The sequence below is a fragment of the Galeopterus variegatus genome, unplaced genomic scaffold, assembly GCF_000696425.1.
Source record: "Galeopterus variegatus unplaced genomic scaffold, G_variegatus-3.0.2 Scaffold5192, whole genome shotgun sequence".
NCBI lineage: Eukaryota > Metazoa > Chordata > Mammalia > Dermoptera > Cynocephalidae > Galeopterus > Galeopterus variegatus.
The window spans coordinates 87,446-110,972 of NW_007731303.1; the positions used below are offsets into that span (position 1 = coordinate 87,446).

The 23,527-nt window shown below is 41.6% G+C and overlaps 1 protein-coding gene across 1 annotated transcript in view; it reads right to left on the minus strand.

Moving 5' to 3' along the window:
- LOC103604505 (protein PTHB1-like) overlaps nt 1-23,527 on the minus strand; it is a 106,921-nt gene that overhangs the window by 70,697 nt on the left and 12,697 nt on the right. Inside the window, exon 3 of the mRNA XM_008589078.1 lies at nt 6,433-6,655. Coding sequence (XP_008587300.1) covers nt 6,433-6,655 — 223 coding nt within the window. The remainder of the gene's footprint in view (nt 1-6,432; nt 6,656-23,527) is intronic.

Here is a 23,527-nt window from a genome sequence, read left to right on the forward strand (position 1 = left end):
TCTTTTGTCTTTTTTCCGTGTCCGGCAATGGATCGCAACCCTCAGTGTTGCCCCCGTACCGGACCGGGGACCAGCAACGGGATCGCAAGCCTCGGTGTTGCTCCCGCGCCTCGCTCAGCCAGTGAGCGGGAGCCGGTCTGTATGTGGGATCCGAACCCTCGGACGGGAGCGCCGCCGCGCTTCCCAAGCGGCGCACTATCCAGTGCGCCACCGGGCCGGCCCTACTTCTGTGTTTTTTTGTGATTTCATTTTTTTGTATTTAAATCTCTTATTCATCTGAAATGTATTACAGCATTTAGTATAAGCTAGAGAATCTATTTCTTTTCTCCAAGTGCTTGGCTAGTTACCAACATTTTTAACTAATTCATCTTGTTCACTTTCCATCACTTTGAAATGCCACATGAGCACACACAGTCAGAGTTCGGGTTCGCACATTCTAGATTCTCACATAAATAATTGAGGGGAGTGGTGATGAGTCCTCCTACTTAAGGAATTTTTAATTATCCCTGTTGCGGCAGTCATAGGAAAGCAACAGCATAACACTGAGATAGTCACTCAAAAACTCATTGACTACTTATAAAATTATACTCAAATAACCTGCATTTAACACTAGAGCAATTCCTTCCTGCTGTCAACATTTTATTGGTTAATCCCTCATTGATTGTTGGAAACTGTTGCAAATCCAGCATAAATTGGCTGAGCGGGAAACTACAAATCTTGCAAGTTCAGTGCAGTTCAAGTGTCGTTGGAGAATGCTCCAGTCACATGCAAGGCCAGTGACCAGCGAAAATCTGATTGTCAGACCAGTTAACCATGAAGGCAAGAAACCTGACAAAAATGATGACGTGACAGATGTTTCCAGAGAAAACAATTTGAATATCAAAGAAGAGAAACTCCGAGGAAGTCAGACGATCTCTTCTATTTTTTCCTAAAAAGGACCTGCTTTGTAAAAGCGTAAGGTCAGACTTACGCTCCAAGGATTAGCACATAAACTAAATGTTGGCAAATATAAGGCAAAACAAACTTACTGTTAATTTTAATTTTACTTACTTTTCAAACACATCTTTTGGTTTCCCAGTATCCACAATGAGATGTTGGTCCCAGTTTCAGGTATTCTTTTTCTGATACCAATTAGCCTCGAACCTTCCATACTTTAATCAATTCTGAACTTTCTAATTTGGTGAAAGCTTTCTTTTTATAATTGTAACACTGCCATTCACTGTTACTTTACAATAAATATTCAGAAAAGGCAAACTTTACACTCTTCTTTTTTAAAATGTCCTGTCTAATCTTATATTTTTATTCTTCTAACTGAACTCTAGGATCCTTTTGCCAAGCTCTCTCAAGTACCTTTGGGATTTTACATTAGTATTTATTATTATTATCAATAGAAGCTCACATTTACTGAAAATTTGCTATGTGTCAGGCACTTGCTAAGCATTTTCCATGTACTACTGTATTTAATTTGGCCAACAACTCTACAGTAAAATACTATTATTATTCCTATTTATAGAAGAGTAAATGAAGGACAGTCCAACAAACTTGTTCCATATCATATAACCGATAAAGGGCCAACTCGTTCTGGAACCCGTGTACTTCTGATGTGAAAGTCCATGTCACAACGGTATTTTCCCATTTTGGAACTTACTCCCCCCCTTTTTAAAAAAAATGTATAGACAAAGTATTGTATTCTCTGTAGGAAAAACAGGTTCAGAAGCCAGTTAGTCATTTTTCCTGAGGCCTTTCCTATATTAAATTCATCTAAATTTCCTTAACAAAATACTCCAAACTTATAAAAAATTCAAAGTGTAAAACTAACAGTTTCATATTGTCACAATGACAATATGAAAGTAAACACCAAATGTCTTATCCAGCATCTAAATGAGACCCTGGAGAATTAAATTTAAATTCTGTTGAAACAGATCATTTGGAAGTAGCCTTAAAATAACATCAAACTGTTAAGGCAAAAAGTCATTAACTCAAGTTTAAAATACTAAAAAGGGGAGTTTTAAATATATCTCCCAAAAGGATAGACTAGAAACCTTATTCAGATTTATACTCTATATTTCCTCCTATCCACTTAATATAGCAAAGATACACAAAACACTAATTCCTAGGTGATCCATACCACATCTCAAAACAATAAATTTTCTAATCCATATCTGAGAAAAGATTCAACTTATTATCAAACCTTCTTTGCTTTCTCCCCCCATCCCCTGCCTTCCTTTGGGCTCAGAAATCTGGCAGTGCCGAAGAAAATACAGCTGAAGCTGTAACCCATTGTGACTTCTGATTCCTTGTATCACGTTTAAAGAACATGAAGTCGAGGCACTTGATCAGCCTGGGCCGTCTGAGCCCTCGCTCCCTGCCCGCCTCGCTCCCTGCCCACCTCACTCCCTGCCCGCCTCGCTCCCTGCCCGCCTCGCTCCCTGCCCGCCTCTCCCTGCCCGCCTCGCTCTGCCCGCCTCGCTCCCTGCCCGCCTCGCTCTGCCCGCCTGCCTTGCTCCCTGCCCGCCTCGCTCTGCCTGTCCTGCTGGGGGCCCACACCATTTGCTCTCCAAGCTTCCATCTCGTGGGCCACCATTTACCTATATCACTTCTTGTTGGGCAAAGCATCAACCAGACAAAATAAAATTTTAAAAAACCATAAAGAGGTACTAAAAGCTCTGGTGTTCATGAGATTAAAATGATTGCTCAAGTATCATGAGTTAGGTCCACTTGTGTATGCATTTTTAACATATGTTCTTGAGAGATTCAAATCTTTGCTGTAATTAGGGCTACTGAAATATCGTCCTGGACCCGGAGGTCATCAAAGGAAGCCTGTAGCACACGAAGGCAAGCCTCTTAGCCCCAGCACCTGCAGAGACAAAGCAAGTCCCACACACGCACGAGAAGCCAGCTAGCCCGCTAAATCATTCCCACTCAGATTCTCAAAAACACTCCCCTGATGGGCCTCTGTGACTCTTACTCTAACAGTAGAGCGAGTACAGCTGAGATTGGAAAAAGACGTTTAATGGAAGTGAATTCCTTACAAGCCGTTTTCCCAGCAGAAAGATGTGAATACCAGGGCAGTGAATGAATTTGGTACGGGTGATAGTTCTGCAATAAAAAGAATTCATTCAGAAAAGGTTAAATGAAAACCGGATATAGAGCTGATAAAGGCAAGCAGTAGAAATGTGAGGCAAAAAAGTCCATACGGTTATTCCCAGTAGGAACGATTTTCAAAGCCCAGACACCAGGGAGGATGTCGTCATCGTGGCCTTTGCTGGAGCAGAAAAGGGGCACATGCGAGGTGCTGGGCTCATAAAGTCGCGAGGCCAGGAAGGACCGAGGGGGTTTTATTCTGAGATGTTTACCCATCTGCAATTTAATAGGGAACACGGTGAAATTACACACACTCCTCCTTTTCGTGCTCACTTCTTAGTCACTTCACTTTCTTAGGCTTTCGTCACCTCAGCTGTTAAGTGAGGGAGATAAGCCAAATAAAGTCTAAGTTTCCATCCAGATCTTAAAAAAAGATCGTGTCTTTGAAAAATGCTTGTATGTGGGTGTGTTCAGTGACCCCTCCCTTCTAATATGCCACTTTACCTTGGTAGCTTCTGATACATCAATTATAGCTAAAAATTGCACAATTATGGGCTTACAGCAGAATTAGCTCACAATATTTCTTATTGTCTCTGTGACAATGATATCATGTGACCTATGGAGATAATAAAAAATAAGTACAAAACAAATGTAAGATAGATCTTTAATATATTCCTCACAGCAAAGAAAGGAAACCGCAGGAAACCGTTTCTGTCCTTTTCCTCCGACGCTGCTAGACCAAGTTAATAAGTGCAAAGGGCAGGGCAGGAACAGCTCGCCTGGGAGAGGCTCTGACTAGACGTGTACCTGTCCTGCTGTGGTCTGTGTGGTCTAGAGGGAGCACAGAGACTTGGATTCTAGGCCGAACCCTCCCGGTAACCATGCAACTCCAGGCAGGACGTTTCCCTTTTCCTGCCTCCATTTTCTATTGGTAAGACGGCAATAATTCTATACGTCTCTTCTATTTCAAAAATGTGCTAAGTACAGAGATGATGTGTGTGGAAAATTTGAGTTCTAGGGATGAAAAGTATTATAGGCAATAATTAAGCATGTTAATGACAAAGAGCACTGACTTAACAATTTTTTAAAAAAACACTATCATGATTAGATCAAGACAAGCTAACAGGAGGGACAGTGACTCAACCACAGAGTTGCAAGGAGGGTCATCAGCAAGTAAGAGCAAAGCTGTTCCCAAAGAGGCCCAGATGGAGGTCTGGGAAGGAGAACCCAGGGTTGCTGCATTCCAAACGGGCAGGAAACCAGCAGGTCAGGCGGCCAAGCCCATGACTCTCCAAATCTTTTACAATTTGTCCTTTTCCTTCAAGCCTCCTTTTTTTGCCCTGTGGGCAGGCAGGGATGGAGAGCCATAGACTGAGTCTGATTTTAGTGAGAGTTTTTCACTTACTGATGGAGTTTGGATGTGTTGTCCTCCTAGAACTCACGGAAATCTGATCCCCAAAGTGGCAGTGTTGGAAACATTGAGTCATGGAGGCAGATCCCTCATGAATGGATTCATGCTCTCCCTAGGTGGGGGGATTAATGAGTGAGATCTCGCTCTGTTTGTTTCCACGAGAGCTGGTTGTTTAAAAGACCCTGGCACCTCCCCTCTTTTTCTTGCTTCCTCTCGCCATGTGATCTGCTTGTACCTGCTGCTGCCTGCCGCTTTTCTGCCATGAATAGAAGCAGCCTGAGGCCCGTGCCACATGCAGCTGTCCCAGAATCGTGCACCAAATAAACTTCTGCTCTTTGTAAATTACCCAGTCTCAGGTATTTCTGTTATAGCAGCACTAACAGACTAATACACTATCTCATTAAGCCTAAATATTTGTTTCTTAGGAAAATAATCCTGCAGCAGTGGAGAGAGGACAGGTGGGTGAAGACTCATGAACCAGTTAGGAGGCAGTTACGGGGGCGACGGTGAAGAGACCCAAACAAAGCTGAGCGATGGCAGAGTCGCTTCTCTGTGGAAAGGCACTTCTACCCCAAACAGGAAATATGAGGGGTCTTCAAAAAGTTCACAGAAAGATCCATATTATCTTTTAATTCTATTTCTCCATGAACATTTCGAAGTCCCCTCATATTCTTTTGGAATAAAAGTTGGGTTCTATCTGTGCGTAGTTAAGGTAAAAATATCTCAAATCATGGAATACAGAATCCCATAACCCCTAAAAAACTATTTTCCCACCCCCAATTTTATATCTTCAAGCCTGGTAATAATTACAGCTTGAACTCCTGAAGCATGTCTCTGTTCTGAGCACTGTGCTATGTGCTTTACAAACACACAAGCACCAGCAACGGGGCAGGCATCGTTATACTCGCTTTCTAAAGGAGGGAACTAGGACTCCGGAAAGTTAAGTGACACACCCAGGGTCCTGTAAGTAGGAAGGGACAGGGAAGGATCCCAGCATTGGTCTGTCTGCCTGCAGAGTCTGTGCTCTTTATAGTATGCTATGCTGTTTCCATGTTTACCTTTTTAGGATTTCACCTGCATTCATTTTTCCTGCCAGGAATGCTGACTGGAAGGGGAAGGTGGCAACGGCAGGCACATCAGCATGGGGGACAGGGGAGCGAACGAAAGGCACAGACGGAAGAAGAGACAATCACGCCACTCCCCATGCCACGGCCCTCGCCTTAGGAGGACACAGATGCCACAGCCATGCATTTAATGAACTCGTTTGTGCTGTGCTCCTTGCCGCTGCCATCGAGAGGCCAGGAGGAGGGAAGCAGGCCGTGGCAGCTGCCACCTCTTAGGGACCTGAGCGCAGTATGACTGATGGCTCGGCCCCTCTGGCCATAGGGGGGCACACCTGGACGCCATGACCGGCCCTGGCTGCCTCTGGAGGGTTGCCGGGGCCACGGGTGCCTCGGCCTGCAGCCTGCCCCCACCTCCTGAGCCCCAGTCCTGTCCTTTGTCTCTCCCCTTCCTCTGATGACCACAGCCCAAGCAAACAGCAGGAGCGGCCGGCCCTGTCTGGATCACATCAGCTGCTTGTATCCTGCTATTTACATTTATGAAATATGGTATCGCGAGATCACATTTAGTAAAACTTTTCCTCAAAAACACTTCTGTTCTCTAATCCACTTTCTACTGGTTAGAAGCAAAGCAAATGGATCATACATTTTAAAGCAGAGGGAAGAAAAAAGACATGCCATTCTAGAAATGTCTAGCAAGCAAATACCCCAAGAGTATTTATCCAAGTGGTTGTGCTGGGATGTCGGAGGGAAAACGTGAAAGCATTTTTCTTGGCTGCCATCACTTTGACATGAACTTAAGCCCCCAGTAGCAGCACAGGCGCCCCCCTTTCATGTGGGGCAAGTGCGGGGGTGCAGGCGGCGCGGGGCTCTCACCTGGCAGGACCACGGTCTGCGGCGCCGCGGCGTCGGTGCTCACGCAGAGCCGGCCGCCCTTGGCCAGCCTGTCGCACAGCAGGGAAATGTGCTTCTTCAGGCGGCTCGTGTCCTTGGGTATGTCCAGCTGGCTGCTGAGGTTCAGAGCCTGCTCCTTCGAACTCTTCGACAGGCAGGTCTTCAACAGGTGGGAGACAGCAGCGTCCACTGTTTCTTCCCAGCCCTGGATGCAAAAGCCAACTTTGAGTTGATGCAAAGATGACAAGGAGCAAAGTGGCCACTTTACTGTTAACCAGGTCACGCCAGTCATTGAGCGCTTGTGTTCAAGGGTTGGGGACTGAAAAGCATGGTGTCTGGAATATTCCAGATCAGCCTGGTTTTAAATTCTAGCTCTGTCAGCTGTTTGACTTCAGCAAGTCTCATGCTTAATTCCCCTCAGCCTCGTCCCCATCTACAAGCGACCATGCCAACAGTCTGTCCCTCCGAGGCTGAGTGATTACATGAGACGGTGCGTGAGAAGCGTGGAGCCCACGCCAGGCACAAAAGCATCTCAGGGGCAGGTCTGCGGGGGACCTGGTGGCTGAGGCTGCCAGGATGATCGTTCGTTCTGCCTTACCTTTCCGTGGAAGGAGAGCTGGCCAGGAAGCGGAGGACCTGGGGGAACCTCGGGGGAAACTGGAATGGACAGAAGACCCTGGGGTCTCTCAGCCACTCTTCCCACAGCTTCGGGGTTGCAGGCCGAAACCAAAGGAGCTTGTTTCAAGAGGGATTTGTGACACACAAGGGCCTGTCTGTCCTTCACTGCCCAGGTGACAATAAGTTGACACTAAGTAAGGAAGTAGGCCATCTGCCCCAGTTTTGTTGGGGACAGTATGGCAGTGCTGCAGTGAAGACCTGCAGAAGCACAGTGTCCCCTCAGCATATCCCCTAGGTACATCGGTCATGGAGGACACTGGCACCAGGAGGACTGACGTGGGAGGCAGCACCCTCGGAAGGTTCAGATAACACGACCGACAAGGGGTGACAGGTGAAGAGAGGGAGGGGTCAGTTTACGAGCTCCCCTTAGGCACCCCCAAGGGGTCCCAGAGATGACTGGGTAAGATCTTATGGGGGTCTGGAGTCCTAAGCAGCATGATAGGGGAGTGTGAGTGAAATCTGGGTGTCATCGTCAATACGACTCCGTTTGTACCCAGAGGCTGGCAAGGTCTAGAGCACCAGAGTGCAATTATACAGGAAGACACTAAATGAATTTATTCTCATACAATATTGTAGAATGGCCCAAGCCCCTTACATGAGAGGTGAGAAACCTGAGGCTTGGAAAGAAGGGGTCTTCGGAAGCTCTCACTGCTAGTACCACTCCATTCCCAACCTTATCATTTGGCCACTTTTCAAATGTGCACATTGGACGAGGACACTCCCACGTTTCAACCACTAAGTCCATACGCTCAGCTTGGCATACAAGACACTTTCTGCTCCAGCTCCTGCTCCATTGCACTCTCTTCCCATCCACCTGCACCCCACTCTCTGTCTCACTGAGGACTCTGCACGTGCTTGGGTGTCCTCCTGCAACACCCCACCTCTTTACCTGGCCAATTCCCACTCATGACTCAGCTCAGGTATTGCCATCCAAGGATCACATTCATGGGCCCTCTTTGGGGCTCTGAGACCTCCTGCACCCAGCTCCATCATGGCACTCCTTCCCCTGTGTTGTGGTCACTTTTTGCATGTCTCGTTTCTCCCATCAGAGTGCTGGAATGCTTTGCACCCCTGCACTGTGCTTAGTACACAGAGGTTGGTCAAGAAATGTGTTTGTTGGACAGAGAGATGGTGAGACCTAGGACCAGGACATTAGAGTTGAAAGGACTTTGGAGATCTTTAAGTCCAGTCTTGAGGGATCTTCCCAGGATACTTTAGACAATAGCAGACATCTGCCTTGGAATGGCTGTCTTCAAGAGCCAAAATGACTACTTTTTCAAGGCTTCACTTCTTTCAGGGACATGTGTAACCGGCAGAAAGCTATTCCTGCACTGAGCCAAAATCTGCCCCATTGGCCCTTATTCTACCCTCCAGAGCCATGCAGAATAAATCCAACCTCTCTAATACATGACAGCCCTTTATATCTGTGAAGACAGCAATTCTGTACCCTCTCCTCCAGAATAAACATCCCAGTTCCTCCAGCTCTTCCTTATATAAACATGGTTTCAAGTTTTCCCTCCGTTCTGACCACTCTTCTTTGAATGAGCTCCAATTTTAAACACTTAAAAATTTATACAGCTAAGTAGAGAACCCCAAACTGACCCCGAGCACCAGGCTTGGGCTGGGAGCACAGGGTGGGACCCAGCTCTGCCCCCCCCGCCCCCGTTTTCTGGGAATTCTACTTGCCAGTCTGGCCTCCAGTTGCCTCTGCTCTCTTGGCAGCTGTACCACGCTCTTGATTCACAATGAGCACACACAGGCTTAAACCCCAGCCAGCCCTTTGCACAGCTGGCACGTTCCTCCCTTCTAGGCTTATGCAGTTGGTTCCTTAGACCAAAGTACAGACTCCACACGTCTCTACTAAAGAACGTCCCTCTGATTGCCATGATTGGTACCATGTGTTAAATATGTCCCCCAACAGTTCATGTGTTGGAAACCTGTTCCCCACTACAGTGAGATGGTGAGACCTAGGACTGGGACCTTAGAGTTGAAGTGTTAAGAGGGTGGGAAATCTGACTACGGTGTTTGAGAGGTGGGGTCTTGGAGAGGTTACTGGGTTGCGAAGACTCTGCGGATTAATCCACTCACGGATTAATGGGTTAATGGGTTAGTGGTTTAGTGGGTTAGCACGGGTGTGGACTGGTGGTTATGTAACGAAAACACAGGACGCTCTCTTGCCATATGACACCCTGGTTGACCTGGGACTCTCCAGAGTTCCCACCAAGGAGACCCTCCCCAGATCTGTTCTCTGGACCTTGGACTTCTCAGCCTACAAAGCCATAAGAAACAAACCTCTTTTCTTCCCAAATTACCAAGTTTCAGGTATTCTGTTGTGAGCAACAGAAAACAGACTACGACAATACTTTAATTAGGACTTTCGATTCTACTGAACCATTTCCATTGATCCATTATTGATGCCACTAGGCAAATAAGGATATAAAGAATTTTTAAATGATCTTGAAAATCCTTTCAAGAGACTGCAAAGACTGTAAAACAGCTTCTTACCTCAAACCACTACAGAATAATAAACTAGGAAGTTTACTACAAAGACAACTCTCTATTACTGCCAAATCTAAACTGCACAAAATTGTCTACAATTAAAAAGTCAAAATATCTAAAATAGCCTTTTGTGTTTTAATAATAAAGGGAAGAGGTAAATTAAGACAAAATAGTAAACCAGCTGTCAGATTTGGTGAGGACAAATTTTCAAGTTGCTTTTGGAGCCATTGACAAAGACCTCTGGAGAATAAGCAGGAAAGACCCTTTGAATATTATTTGGCATTTGTATGCTCCGTGGTTATTGCAGCATTAAAACAGTTCCTATAGACTATTCATCTGAACAAACTACTATATTCATAAATAGATTACAGCAGCATATTAGATAATTTTAAGTAGATATGGCACTTGGTTAATACAGAAGTACTACAGAATTTCTTTTCCTACTGCCAACTGGCAGATCAAGTAAAATACCATGCCATGTTTAGGCATTTGGCACGAATATTTCTTTAACATGATGAGGCAGGATGCCAATACATGAGAAAGACTGCCACTAAAATACAGAGCTATTATTTGGAGAGCCTGAATTGCTACACAAATACAAATATGATCATAAAAAGAAATGTTTATGAGACAAAAAGAAGAGCCTCTGAAATAAGAATTTTGCTAAATAAAAATGAGATGTGATCATTCACTGATCAAAATGTAGCATACTTACCTAATGAAATGTGAAACAAAACTACGTGGAAACCAGAAGCTGAACTGTGAGAAGTACTTTAAAGATAAGCAATTTTAACCACATCTTTGGTGTTTGAGTCCATCACTTTTATTCACTGACCTTAAATTGTTAAGTCTAATGTTCACTTTTAATGTGTAAACACACACACACACACACACACACACACACACGCAAATACTTAATCTTTAGCCTTTAAAGCCGAATTTAAATCACAATAACAACTTGTTTCATATTGTGAGAGTGAAAGAAAATCTTAAATTGGGGAAAATACCATTAAAAATGTCTAGGAGGGAACTAAGCATGTGCTCTCCAGTGCGAATTCATTTTTTGTTTTAGTTCTCAAATCCATAGCTTAACTCTAATGTCCCAATTGACCTGTGCATGGCTTTTAGAAAACAACAGCAGGTGCGAAGAGGAAGGAAGGTGGGCAGGCGGGCATTTAAATGTCTATGGGACTCTATCTTCTTTACAGCCCTTGTGAGTATCAGAAATTAACTATTCATTGTGGGTTCTTTGTGTTCACTTTTTCTAGTCTAGCATTGATAATTGCGTTTTCCTTTGTTCCTAAGACCTTGGCTCTACCCCACTGTGGTAACTTCATTTTTGTCTTAGGCCTTCTGCCTGAGCCCCTGCCTTGGGAGCCTGCTTGAAGTGTCACTCCCTGACAGCCTGGGCTGCCTTGCTCCTGCCAGATGCCCTCCATCCGGATCCGGTGGCCACAGCCCTGCTGCCTGACTTCTCCAATGCCTAATGCCTGCTGTGCACATCCCCCACCATGGCTTCCCAGTTCTCAGCTTCCACGTGTCACCTGCCAGTGCAGAGGCTCCTGTACTCCATGCTGGTCCCAGATGCCTTTGTGTATCGGTGCAATGTCCAGGTGTGGCCTGTTTCCGAGAGCCAGCTCTTTAAATTCAAGGCCCTGGCCCTGCCTAGTCTGCTGCTCCTGACTGAAGTCAACTGAGCTATGCTTTCTGTGCTCCAGAGACCACACAGCTGTGCTGCGTTTCTGGTTCCACGGCTCTACCTACTGTGCTAGTCTCCACCAGGACCACGCAAGTGGCTTATCAGAAACCGTAATAAGCAAAAAGTTTGACCAAGTTTGTAAACTTAATTCCCTAGGGTATCAACCAAAGTAACCAAAGAAAAAAACCAAACTGAAAGAGTATGTCGATGCCACCTGTAAATTAAAACAGCTGAGTTGAAGACAGCTGCCCCTAGGCTTATGGGTTCTGACTTAACCTCACTCACCTGCACCGTGTGACCTTAGATAACTTACCTAATCACTCTGGGGTACATCTGAGATCTCCATAAAACAGGAATAATACTATTCACTAAACCAACCTTACATGAGTGGTAATGCACTCTGAAATCTTAAGGGGAAGGTAGTACAGAGTAGTAAGCAAATATATTCAATTCTACTTCTTTTTTTAAATCAGAAAATAGAAGTACACCATTGAAATCCAAAGTGCAAAGTAACATCCTTAAACTTTTTTTCAAACAAATTATAAACTCCTGCAAACTTATGTTTATAATAGAATACCACATTCTTAACTGCAGTGGTATAGGGAAACACCACAAAATGCCATGGTAGCATTTAATACCACATGTGCACACAGTTAACTCTGAGAGAGAAAGGTAAAAAAAGGGAGACGTGTCCAAAGGAACAGATGGAGACTGTGTGGCCAAAGCCCAGATTTCAGTTGAGAAGACTCAGAATGACCTCTCGTGCATTACATACTTGAAGGCAAAACAACCTTTCCATTATATTCATTTACCTTAAAAACAAATTGTATTAAAGGGAAATAAATTTCCTCTTGAATAGATGTAAAGGATTTACAATGAAAAGTCTTTGGTATTTATGATGGATCCACAAGGCTGTATGGTTACTATTACCTTGAATTGTATTTCATAGCATTGTGTCAGATTACACTTAGCCAAGACAAACTAAAAATAATCATATGAAGGGTCATTGTAACTTTTCAGGATTTATCTAGGTTCAGATTATTTCCAAAGAATAGATTATATTCAGCAAATCTCTCTGTCATGCAAAGAGGGCTCAAAATGTTGAGCTATTCACCTTTGGAAAATAAAACAGCTCTTTGAAACTAAAATATAAAATAAAATAAAATAGAAACCAAGTTGTAAGATCTATACGGCATCTTAATGAGTTTTAAATCATATTCAATGGTTTTTATAAAAGTGTTTTTTAAAAAAACCAGCTTTAACTTTTTCAATTCACCACTAATAAAATGAAGAAAATTCCATCTGTAAATCACTAACTCTCATTCACCAATATCATTCCCTTTTATTTTTAATTGAAGTGATCTATTGGACTTTGGGAGTTCTTTATTTCTTTGTCATGACTCAAAAGCTGTAAAATCTAATCGAGGTTTCAACCAAAGTGGACCAGGGTGTGGGCTTATCCATACTGTGAAAAATCAAGCACACTGCTTCCTCTTGGATTAAAACGTAAAACCACGTTAACAAAAACTAAGCACCCTTCATAGGGTTTAGCTGCAGTACAAGCAAAAAGCATAAGGTTTCTGCAAACCAACATATTCTAATCCTTTTTTTTAAAGCTTATGTTTTGCCAAGAAATCTGCATTTGACCTGTACTCCCATCCCGACCCCAATGCTTTAGAGGAACACAAAGTATATTACCTGAGTTATTATAAAACTTGATCTTGGATGGTCATAATCAGTTTAAAAAAAACAAAACATTAATGATGTCCAGTGGAGCCAATCACCTCAAATAAGCATTAAAGTTTGCTTCTTGCAAAAGCTCCCTGGCACGTGCACTGTTCAGAAGCAACTTACAAAAAAATTAAGACTAGAAAATCAAATTAATAATGCAGATTCCAGGGGATAGCTGCTTCTGGTGATGGTAGATTAGATCATTTGGACCAATTTTCCCAATGAGAATAACTAGAAAAAATATACATGTAAATCATTTCCTTGAAGACACAAGAAAGCTAACAAAATATGAAAAATTACCAGAACAAGATCCAGGGGACAACAGAGGCCCAGGAAGGTGATCCCTGAGTTTACGGCCGCTCTTCCCCATTAGGGTCATTAGCTACAGGCCTGACATGCAACACTGAGCCTTCACTTACTCGCCACATCACACTATGACTTCTACTTGCTTATATATATATCTCCATGAAAGATGCAGCATAGGTCACGAAAAGTGCACTGGATTAGAAGTCAGAAGACCCAGGCTGAATTGCGGTTTACGTCTCCGGGAAAATTACTTTAGTTCTCTGGATCTTGGTTTCTTCATCAGTAAAAAACCAGGATAATAATACCGAGTCTGAGTCATAGGTGCTCATTGCAGGGATTCATTATTGAGAGTACTTGGAGCAGCCAGTCCTGCTATCAAATCATAAGACACACGTGGTCACAGACTCCACAAGTACCCACATATCTGAGAGTCTGGTGAAAACTTTATGAACACCAAGAACAAGAGAACCACGTAAGTAAACTAAAGGCATCAACTTGTCCCCTGACAATGCCATGTTCTTAACAATCTCGAAGAACAGGGAATGACCAAATGGGGAAAAAAAAAATGTCCAAAAATACATGAAACCACTGATTTAAGTGTAAAGCAGTACAGGATCCTTTTCCTTCTGTTTTTCTCTCCTCCTTTTAATTAGTTTTGGTTTTTCAGGACCACCGAGAAGCTTTCCTATTTTAATATGTGGCTATTCTTTCTTAATCGGGGCCACCAGTGGATATGAAACACTACAGGAAGATATACATACTAGATTTCTATTTCTATTTTCTTCAGATAGAATTCAAGGCTGGTGAAAAAGTATCTAGAATCGTATAGGAATGACTGAGCTGCACATCATTCAATAATAGTGTCACTTTTCATAGTGATCACACTAAGATAACAGTAGCACAGCAGCAAAAAAGGTGAATCAGATATGGATCCTATCCTCAGGTAGCTTACACTCAAGTTATAATATAAGAATGCATACACAAATACAATAATATAGAAAATAAAATGTATTTAGAGAGAGGTACAGGTAAAGTGCTTCAGGAATAATTTGTTATAGCCCCCACACCCTAGCCCCCTTCCTAGGATAGCATCAAGGATTATTTGTTGAATAAAAGCTATTCAAGACAGAAAGGTCTTCACACCTGTCTACACAATAAGGTAACTTCCCATCAGTTTTGTGCAAAAATCAGTTACATAGTTTGAGTTTGTTTTGTGTTATGGGAAACAAGCCACAGGTTGATTAAACTTGCCAGCATTTTCTGCTGGAGAATCCAGCACAGGTATACGTAAGTACAAAATATAAATTTACACTTATCCTTGGAAAAGTAGTAAAACTGGAGAAAAGTAAAAATTCAATGAGATCACCTGGTCCAAAGTTCCTCCATTGGGCCAAATTGTTCACTTTTGTGAGGCTCCTTGGTTTGGGCTCAAATCTTTTCTCTGTGATTTTCTAGATGTGTGACCTTGGGCGTATTTTCCCCCTTCTGCAAATTGGAACTAATAAAAGGAGTCTTCAAAAAATTCATGGAAAGACTCTTATTATCTTTCCATTCTATTTTTCCATGAACTTTCTGGAGCACCCTCATAGCCCTGAGACAAGGGCATGAGAACAAGTCGTTTACTTTAGAGCTGATCCAAGAAATGCCAGTTGGGAGTGGGGAGGTGAGACAGGGAAGGCAGAGGGGCCAGTGAAGGGGGTGCTGCCGAGCAGTCTCCACGTGAGCGACCAGGGCTCCGTCCCGCTGGCCACCTCTGGGAGCTGGCCCAGGATACTGCTCACACTCTCCCCACCTGAGGGACGAGGGGGCTGGGTTATTCACCTGCCACATGCCATCACTGGCTCAGCATGGTGGCTTTACAGTCTCTGCCCAGCAGGGAAAGCTCTTTGGCAGAAAGCAGCAGGTGTTCAGCAGGCGGGAGCTGTCGGGAGTGGTGAGAGGTGAAGAGGCACAGGTGGGGCACACGCAGCACCTGCACCAACCTCCTATTTCAAAAGGACATTGTGAGGATTAAATGAGAGAGCGTATGCAAAGTCCTGGTCAATGCCTAGCATATAATAATGTTCAATAAAAGTTAATTTTCTTACATTCTTTTGAATTGTGGGAGTTAGACTTATCTCTGTGAGTGTGTGTTTAATTCCTCTCCTTTTTTCTTTATAAAGCAGGGAAATCTTCTAATCAATGAAGCTTATAAGACTTGGTTCTGAGATTGCTAAAAACTATATGGAAATGTTTATAACCTTGAATTCAGACCCACTGGGTTAGAAAGCAACTAGTCGCTGCTGTTAAACCATAGAAGTTAGATTTTATTTCCTAGGTAGCTGGAAAGTTTCATCATTCTGTATGGAAGAAGTGAAGCATATTCCTGCTAACAATATCAGTGATTTCATCTGTAAATGATTTTTCACCACGGTGGGAGAGAAGATCTGTGTTCCTGCAGTTCTCACAAAATACATACCAGTGAGATCTAAACTTAGATTTCCTGACAATGTGATGCAATCTGCCAGATTAAAAAAGACAGCAATAGAGACACAACCTTCATTCCTTCTTACAGTTTATTTGTGGCTTTCTCTTCCAAAAGCAGTGACTGGTAAGATTTTTCCTATTTAGATGAAATGTCAAAGATGCCTGCTCCGAGATAAAGTCAAGGCCTTCCCTTTTCCTATAACTTCCTGCCCTGAATTCACACCACTCAAGACTTCCTCTTAATAAAATAAGACCATAATTATAATTCCTTAATGCTGTGCTTAAAACTATGTTCCATCATTGTAGGACATCCTCTCCTCCCGCGTTTAACATCTCTGGTGTGCGGATGTCTTATACTCAGCGGCATGTAACAACCGCTGGCTTCAAAGCTCCAGTCATGCTGTGGTTGTCACTGCCTGTGTGTTCACAGCCTTTATCTAAGCTGTTCACATTATGTCACCTCCACTCACTGGTGTGCAAGGTTCATACTCCCCAGTTGAATTAATTGCCATTTAAAAATATCTTAAAATTACACTATAAATTGTCACTGAACAAAAACGTATTGTGTGCATAGAAAGGCACAGAAATAGAGCAGTTGGAAGTATAAACTTGAATTAGTGGAGCGAATATTCATGACTGGAGAATGACAGCAATTCCATATTTTTCTTGCAAAGCAAAAGCTAAGTGCTTTCTGGGATGTAAGACAAGATGATACCCACAGATAGAAGAAACGGTGCTGTGCTTTGTTACTGAGATATGTACACACAGATTACTGTTCTAGTCTAAGCAGTTCAACTGAAGTCAGGAAAAACTGCTGAATCCCTGGAATACATGTGGTTTGATTAATTAATGCATCATGCAGGACTATTGTTAGAGCAACATATATCAGTTGCCCTAAAATCTCCTGCTGACTTTGGACAGAAGCTGCTTAACTTCCAGCAACACATGATTCGATTGGGGGTGGGGGTGGGGGGAGGAAGCTTTCAGCTTAGTAAAAAGGGAAAATTTTCAGAGTGGATTTCAGAGGCTCAGAAAAAAAATGACGAAGGCAACAGTGGCACACCCTTTAAAATGCTGCATCAGCAGCGTTCTTCATGGCACACAGGGCAATGCTGTGTAGAAAACACAGATGGCAATAACCTGGAGTTTACAGGTGATTTAGGAAACCTGAACAATGGATGTGAAGAACTTTCAGGAATGCCTTAATCAGTTTATGTGGCTTATATCTTTCTCCTTATTCAGGCTCAAGAGTAATATACACCACGTGGACCAATGGAACAGAATAGAGAACCCAGAAATCAATCCACGTATATCCAGCCACCTGATCTTCAACAAAGGTGCCAGGAACATTCACTGGAGAAAGGACAGACCGCCTCTTCAATAAAAGGTGCTGGGAAAACTGGACATCCATGTGCAGAAGAATGAAACTAGACCCTTACCTCTCCCCATATACCAAAATCAACTCAAAGTGGACTAAAGACTTAAGTACAAGACCTGAAACTATAGAACTCCTAGAAGAAAATACAGGGGAACACTCCAGGATGCAGGACTGAGCAAAGAGTTTATGAATAAGATCTCAAAAGCACTGGCAACAAAAGAAAAAATAAACGGGATTACATAAAACTAAAAAAGCTTCTGCACAGCAAAGGAAACAATCAACAGAGTAAAAAGATAACCTATAGAAAAGGAAAAATATTTCCAAACTATGCATCCGACAAGGGATTAATATTGAGAACAGACAAGGAACTAAAACAACGTAATAGTAAAAAAAACCAAATAATCCATTTAAAAAAACAGGCAAAGGAGCTGCATTGACATTTCTCAAAGGAAGACATACAAATGGTCAACAGGTACATGAAAAAAATCTCAACATCACTAACATCATCAGGGAAATGTAAATCAAAACTACACTGAGATATCATCTCACCCCAGTTAGACTGGCTATAATCAAAAAGAGAATAACAAATGCTGGTGAAGATGCAGAGAAAGGGGAACCCTCCTACACTGTCGGTGGGAATGTAAATTAGTACAGCCATCTGGAAAACAGTACGGAAGTTTCTCAAACAACTACAGATAGAACTACCACATAATCCAGCAGTCCCACTCCTGGGTGTATGCCCAAAGGAATGGACATCACGTTGAAGGATACCTGCACTGTCGTGTTTATTGCAGCTCTATTTACAATAGCCAAGATATGGCACCAACCTAAATATCCATTGACAAATGTCATACACACACACACACACACCCACACACACACACACACACACACACAGGAATACTACTCAGCCATAAAAAAAAAATGAAATTCTGGCCGGCCCGGTGGCGCAATTCTGCCATTTTGATTATAGCCAGTCTAACTGGGGTGAGATGATATCTCAATGTGGTTTTAATTTTCATTTCTCTGATGATTACTGATGTTGCACATTTTTTCATGTACCTGTGGGCCATTTGTATGTCTTCCTTTGAAAAATGTCTATTCAGCCCCTTTGCCCATTTTTTAATTGGGTTACTTGGTTTTCTACTGTGTAATTGCTTGAGTTCCTTGTATATTCTGGATATTAATCCCTTGTCGGATGTATACTTTGCAAAATGGAATACTACTCTGCCATAAAAAATTGAAATTCTGCCATTCACAATAACATGCATGACTTGGAGAAACTTATATTGAGTGAAAAAAGCAAAGCCAGAGGGAAAAATACCAGATGGCCTCACTCATAAGCGGGAGCTAAGAGAGAAAGAAGGAAGGAAAGAAAGACCACAGTGGTGCGCTGGACTCGCAGAGCGAGAGAGCAGACCTAGGGATACAAAGTGGGGCAGGGGAAAGGGGGATGGGAAGGGAGACTGAGGATTAATTGGGTAGGGGAGATGAGGTATAATCACAATTTGTGCTAATATGCATGTAGCCAGTATTGATCTGGCTATCACATCTTGGGCACGAGTGGTGATGGTCAGCTTTGTACCCCATGAATATTTATAACCAATAAAAAATAAATAAAATAAAATTGAAAAAAGAAATAAATAAAATAAATAAATAGTAATGATAATAAAAGAAATTATTCCATTTGCAGCAGTATGGATGAGCCTGGAGAAAATTATGTTAGGCAAAATAAGCCAGGCACAGAAAGAGAAATACCATGTCCTCACTCGGAAGTGGGAGCTAAAAAATAAACAAATGAACAAAAAGACAGCAATCATAATAATATGTCCAACTTTCAGAAGGAGAGAATAGACTGTGGTTACTAGAGGCAGAAAATGGGGAGGTGGAGGTGGGATAGCAAGAAATGGGTTAATGGACACAAAACAGCTAGTTAGTAAAAATAGTTTCTACTGATGTACAGTCCAGCAAGGCACCTGTATTAACATTAATTTACTGCATGTTATCAAATGACTAGAAGAGAGGAGATAGAATACCCTCAACAAGAACAAATGATTATGTTTTATAATGATGAATATGCTAATTATTCTGACTTGATCATCACACATTATACACAGGTATTGATATTCAACTCTGTACCCCACAAATATGTGTAATCAATTACATTTCAATAAAAAAAACACAGAAAGATTATGTCTAAATAAGAATAAAAGAGCTATTTAGAAAATTATAAAAAATTTTAAGTGATAAAAATAACTACATCATAGTATAATTAGCAGAGTTTTTTTTTTTAATTGGTCTATACAACAATACCATAACTTATAGGTGATGGCATCTTTTTGTTGAAGTACAGTAGTAACAATAATTACCAATTCTGTTTCTGTGAAGAATGTCATTGGTATCTTGATGGGGATTGTGTTGAATCTGTAGATTTCTTTGGGTAGTAACAACTTTTTCACAATGTTAATTCTTCCAATCCAAGAGCATGGAATGTCTTTCCATCTTTTTGTGTCCTCTTTGAAAAGAATCCTAACATTTATTTGGAACAACAAAAGACCCCAAATAGCCAAAGCAATCCTGAGCAAAAAAAATAAAGCCAGAGGCATAACACTACCTGAGTTCAAATAATACTACAAAGCTATTGTAACCAAAACAGCATGGTACCAGCATAAAAACAGACACATGGACCAATGGAACAGAACGGAGAACCCAGAAGTCAACCCATTTACTTACAGCCAACTCATCTTTGAAAAAGGCACTAAGAACATACAGTGGGGAAAAGACTGCCTCCTCAATAAATGATCCTGGGAAAACTGGACATCCATATACAGAAGAATGAAACTAGACTCTTACCTCTCTCCATATACCAAAATCAATTCAAAATGGATCAAATACTTAAATATATGTCCTGAAACTATAAATCTCCTAAAAGAAAACATAGGGGAAACACTTCAGGAAATAAGGCTGGGCAAGGACTTTATGAATAAGACCCCAAAAGCACAGGCAAGAAAAGGAAAAATAAACAAATGGAATTATGTCAAACTAAATAGCTTCTGCACAGCAAAAGAAACAATTAACAGAGCAAAAAGACAACCTAGAGAGTGGGAGAAAATATTTGCAAACTATGTATCTGACAAAGGACTAATATCGAGAATAGATAAGGAACTCAAACAAGTTAACAGTAAAAAAACAAATAATCCAATTTTAAAAATGGGCAAAGGAGCCGAATAGGCTTTTCTCAAAGGAAAATATACAAATGGTCAACAGTTACATGAAAAAAATTTCAACATCGCTCAGCATCAGGGAAATGGTGATCAAAACCACACTGAGATATCATCTCACTCCAGTTACACTGGCTACTATCAAAAAGACAGAGAATAACAAATGCTGGCGAGGATGCAGAGAAAGGGGAACCCTCCTACACTGCTGACGGGACTATAAATTGGTGCAGCCATTATGGAAAACAGTATGGAGGTTTTTCAAACAACTACAGATAGAACTGCCATATGATCCAGCAGTCCCACTCCTTGGTATATATCCAAAGGAATGGAAATCATCATGTCGAAGGGACACCTGTACTCTGATGTTTATTGCAGCTCTATTTACAATAGCTAAGGCTTGGAACCAACCTAAATGTCCATCATCAGACAAGTGAATAAGAAAAAATGGTATGTTTACACAATGGAATACTACACTGCTATAAAAAAGAATAAAATACTGCCATTCGCAGCAACATGGATAAACTTTAGAGAAAATTATGTTAAGTGAAAAACGGTAGGCACAGAAGGAGAAATACTACATGTCCTCACTTACAAGTGGGAGCTAAAGATAAACAAATAAGTAAATAAATGTGAAAAGAAAGATACAACAATCACATTAATAAGTTGAACTTTCAAAAGAAGAAAACAGAACCGAACAGAACTGAGGTTACCAGAGGTGGGAAAGTGGGGGAAGGAGGAATTTGTAAAGGGCCATGAAAATCGATTACACTGTATAATGCTGAATAAACTAATTACCCTGATTTGAACATAACGTATTGCACAGAGGTATTGATATTCAAAGCTGTATCCCACAGATACGTACAATCAACTGTGTTCCAATAAAAAATAAGAAAATAAAGAATAATAATAATTACCAATTCTTGGATGCCTGTCACAAACCAGGAACCACATTTGGCACTTTGCATTTATATTATATTAAAACTTTTTATATTTATATTATGTTTATATTTATTTATATTATCTCAAGTAGTTTTCACACAACATTAAGAGGCACATAAAAGGTATCTTCATGAAAACTGCACACCTTTGAAAATTAGTTTCCAAATGGGATCACACATGTAATGCACTTTTTAAAAATATGGTTTAGCACCTCAGTATTATTATTATTACTGTTATTATTACTATTTTGGTCTTCCAGATGACATAAACGACTGAACAGCAAAGCCCTGAGTCTGGAATGATGGTGCAGACAGCCAAGAGAAGCTCGGGGTGTGGTCCGGATCGCTGCAACCAAGCAAGCAACGCAATTTCCAGTTACTTTGTGTAAATAACATAATAAATAACACACAGACACCCACACACATCTGGATGTCTTATTGGAGAAGCAAAACCTTATTTCAGATATATATTTTTTCATTCAATGTTTATTGTGTTTCAGTAAATCATTTATAGTAGGCCACAGCCAAACCTCACGAAGGCCAGATTCTGTGTTTAAAAAGAAGAAGACACATAGGAGAGGATATATCTGAAACGTAAAAACAAATCCCCCGTGTAAAAGCTCCCGGCCCACGCGTGTGCGAAGGCCAGATTCTGTGTTTAAAAAGAAGAAGACACATAGAAGAGGATATATCTGAAACGTAAAAACAAATCCCCCGTGTAAAAGCTCCCGGCCCACGCGTGTGAGGAGGCAGTGGGGCTGCGGTCCCGGCACCCCTGAGCTGGCCGCTTCCTCACTCTGCACAGACTGTGTTTTCCATCAGACCCTGGGCCTGCGCGAGGAAGGCATTGGACAGCCAAGTTCACTCGCTTTCTTAATCCCACGTTCCTCCTCTGTACCATGTGTTTACTGGTTCGGGAAGAAGATAAAGTGAAAGTCAGCTGAAATCAAACCTGCATGGCCTTCCTCACCTTTCTTCAAAGCAGAACCAGTCCTTTGGGTGCAGTCTAGAAGGAAACCTACGCTCCAGAGAGTTCTTCAATTGCCTGAGGACACAGAGCTAGATAAACACTGGCTCAGAAAGAGATTTCAACCCCAGGATGACATAATATTCTATTCAACTCATATTCCACAGTTTATATTTTCCAACTATTAGCATTTAGGTTGCTTTCAGTATTTCATAATTATAAATATAAACATTATGGTACCAAATGGATCTTAGTTTACTACTGTTAGTGCATTAACTTCAATCACTAGTGCCAAGAACAGGATTAGTTTTATGACCCACATTTTCCTAGAGGACTCTCCAGAAAGCCCATATCAGAAATAGGGGGGCGTGTCTATTTCACTAAACGACTGTCAGCACCATTTATTACCAAATGTGGCTAAATCAGTACAGGTGAAGCACACCAGTTGCTTTCACTTGCATAAATTCATCACTGGTAAGACTGAAAATTTTTGTGTTTCTGATATGAATTACAGGGATATGTGAATGAACATACACGTGCTGCGGTCTGGCTATCAATCCATCTATATCTTTAACCATCTGTACAGAAGAGGTCAGGTTTCGCTCTTACAGAATCCCAAAAATATTTGAGGTAGCTTGCAAAAAAGGAGGGTACAAAATGGACGACTATGCTTCTTTTCCAAAAAATGATAAAAAACTGTGCAATTGTTGGAAGAGAATCTGTAATTATCTGAGACATTATGAAAATAAATGGAGTGTCAGACAATCACCAGACAATTACTTACATGAGGGGACTTCAAAAAGTTCATGGAAGATTTGTATTCTCCTTCAATTCTATAATCCCACAAACTTTTTGAATAACCTTCATATACAACTAATGCTTAATTGCTTTAATTCTGTGTAGACGTAGAAGAATCTGTCTTTATACTTACCAGAATATAAGACAAGCACATATGGTCATTTTAGAGGTTATTATGAGAGCTAAAATATGTCATACCCCCAAGAGAAATTCACAAGAGAAGGGACACCAGAATATACAGGGAGGAAATAAAAATTGATCTGCCTCTTAATGACAGTGGATAGAGAGATAACCAGAGGACACTATTTTAAGTGAAGAGAAATGCACTATTAGCCCTGGTTTGATGGAAGGAATTTGAGTACCCATGGAAGCTCAGTTTTCCCAGAATGAAGGGGG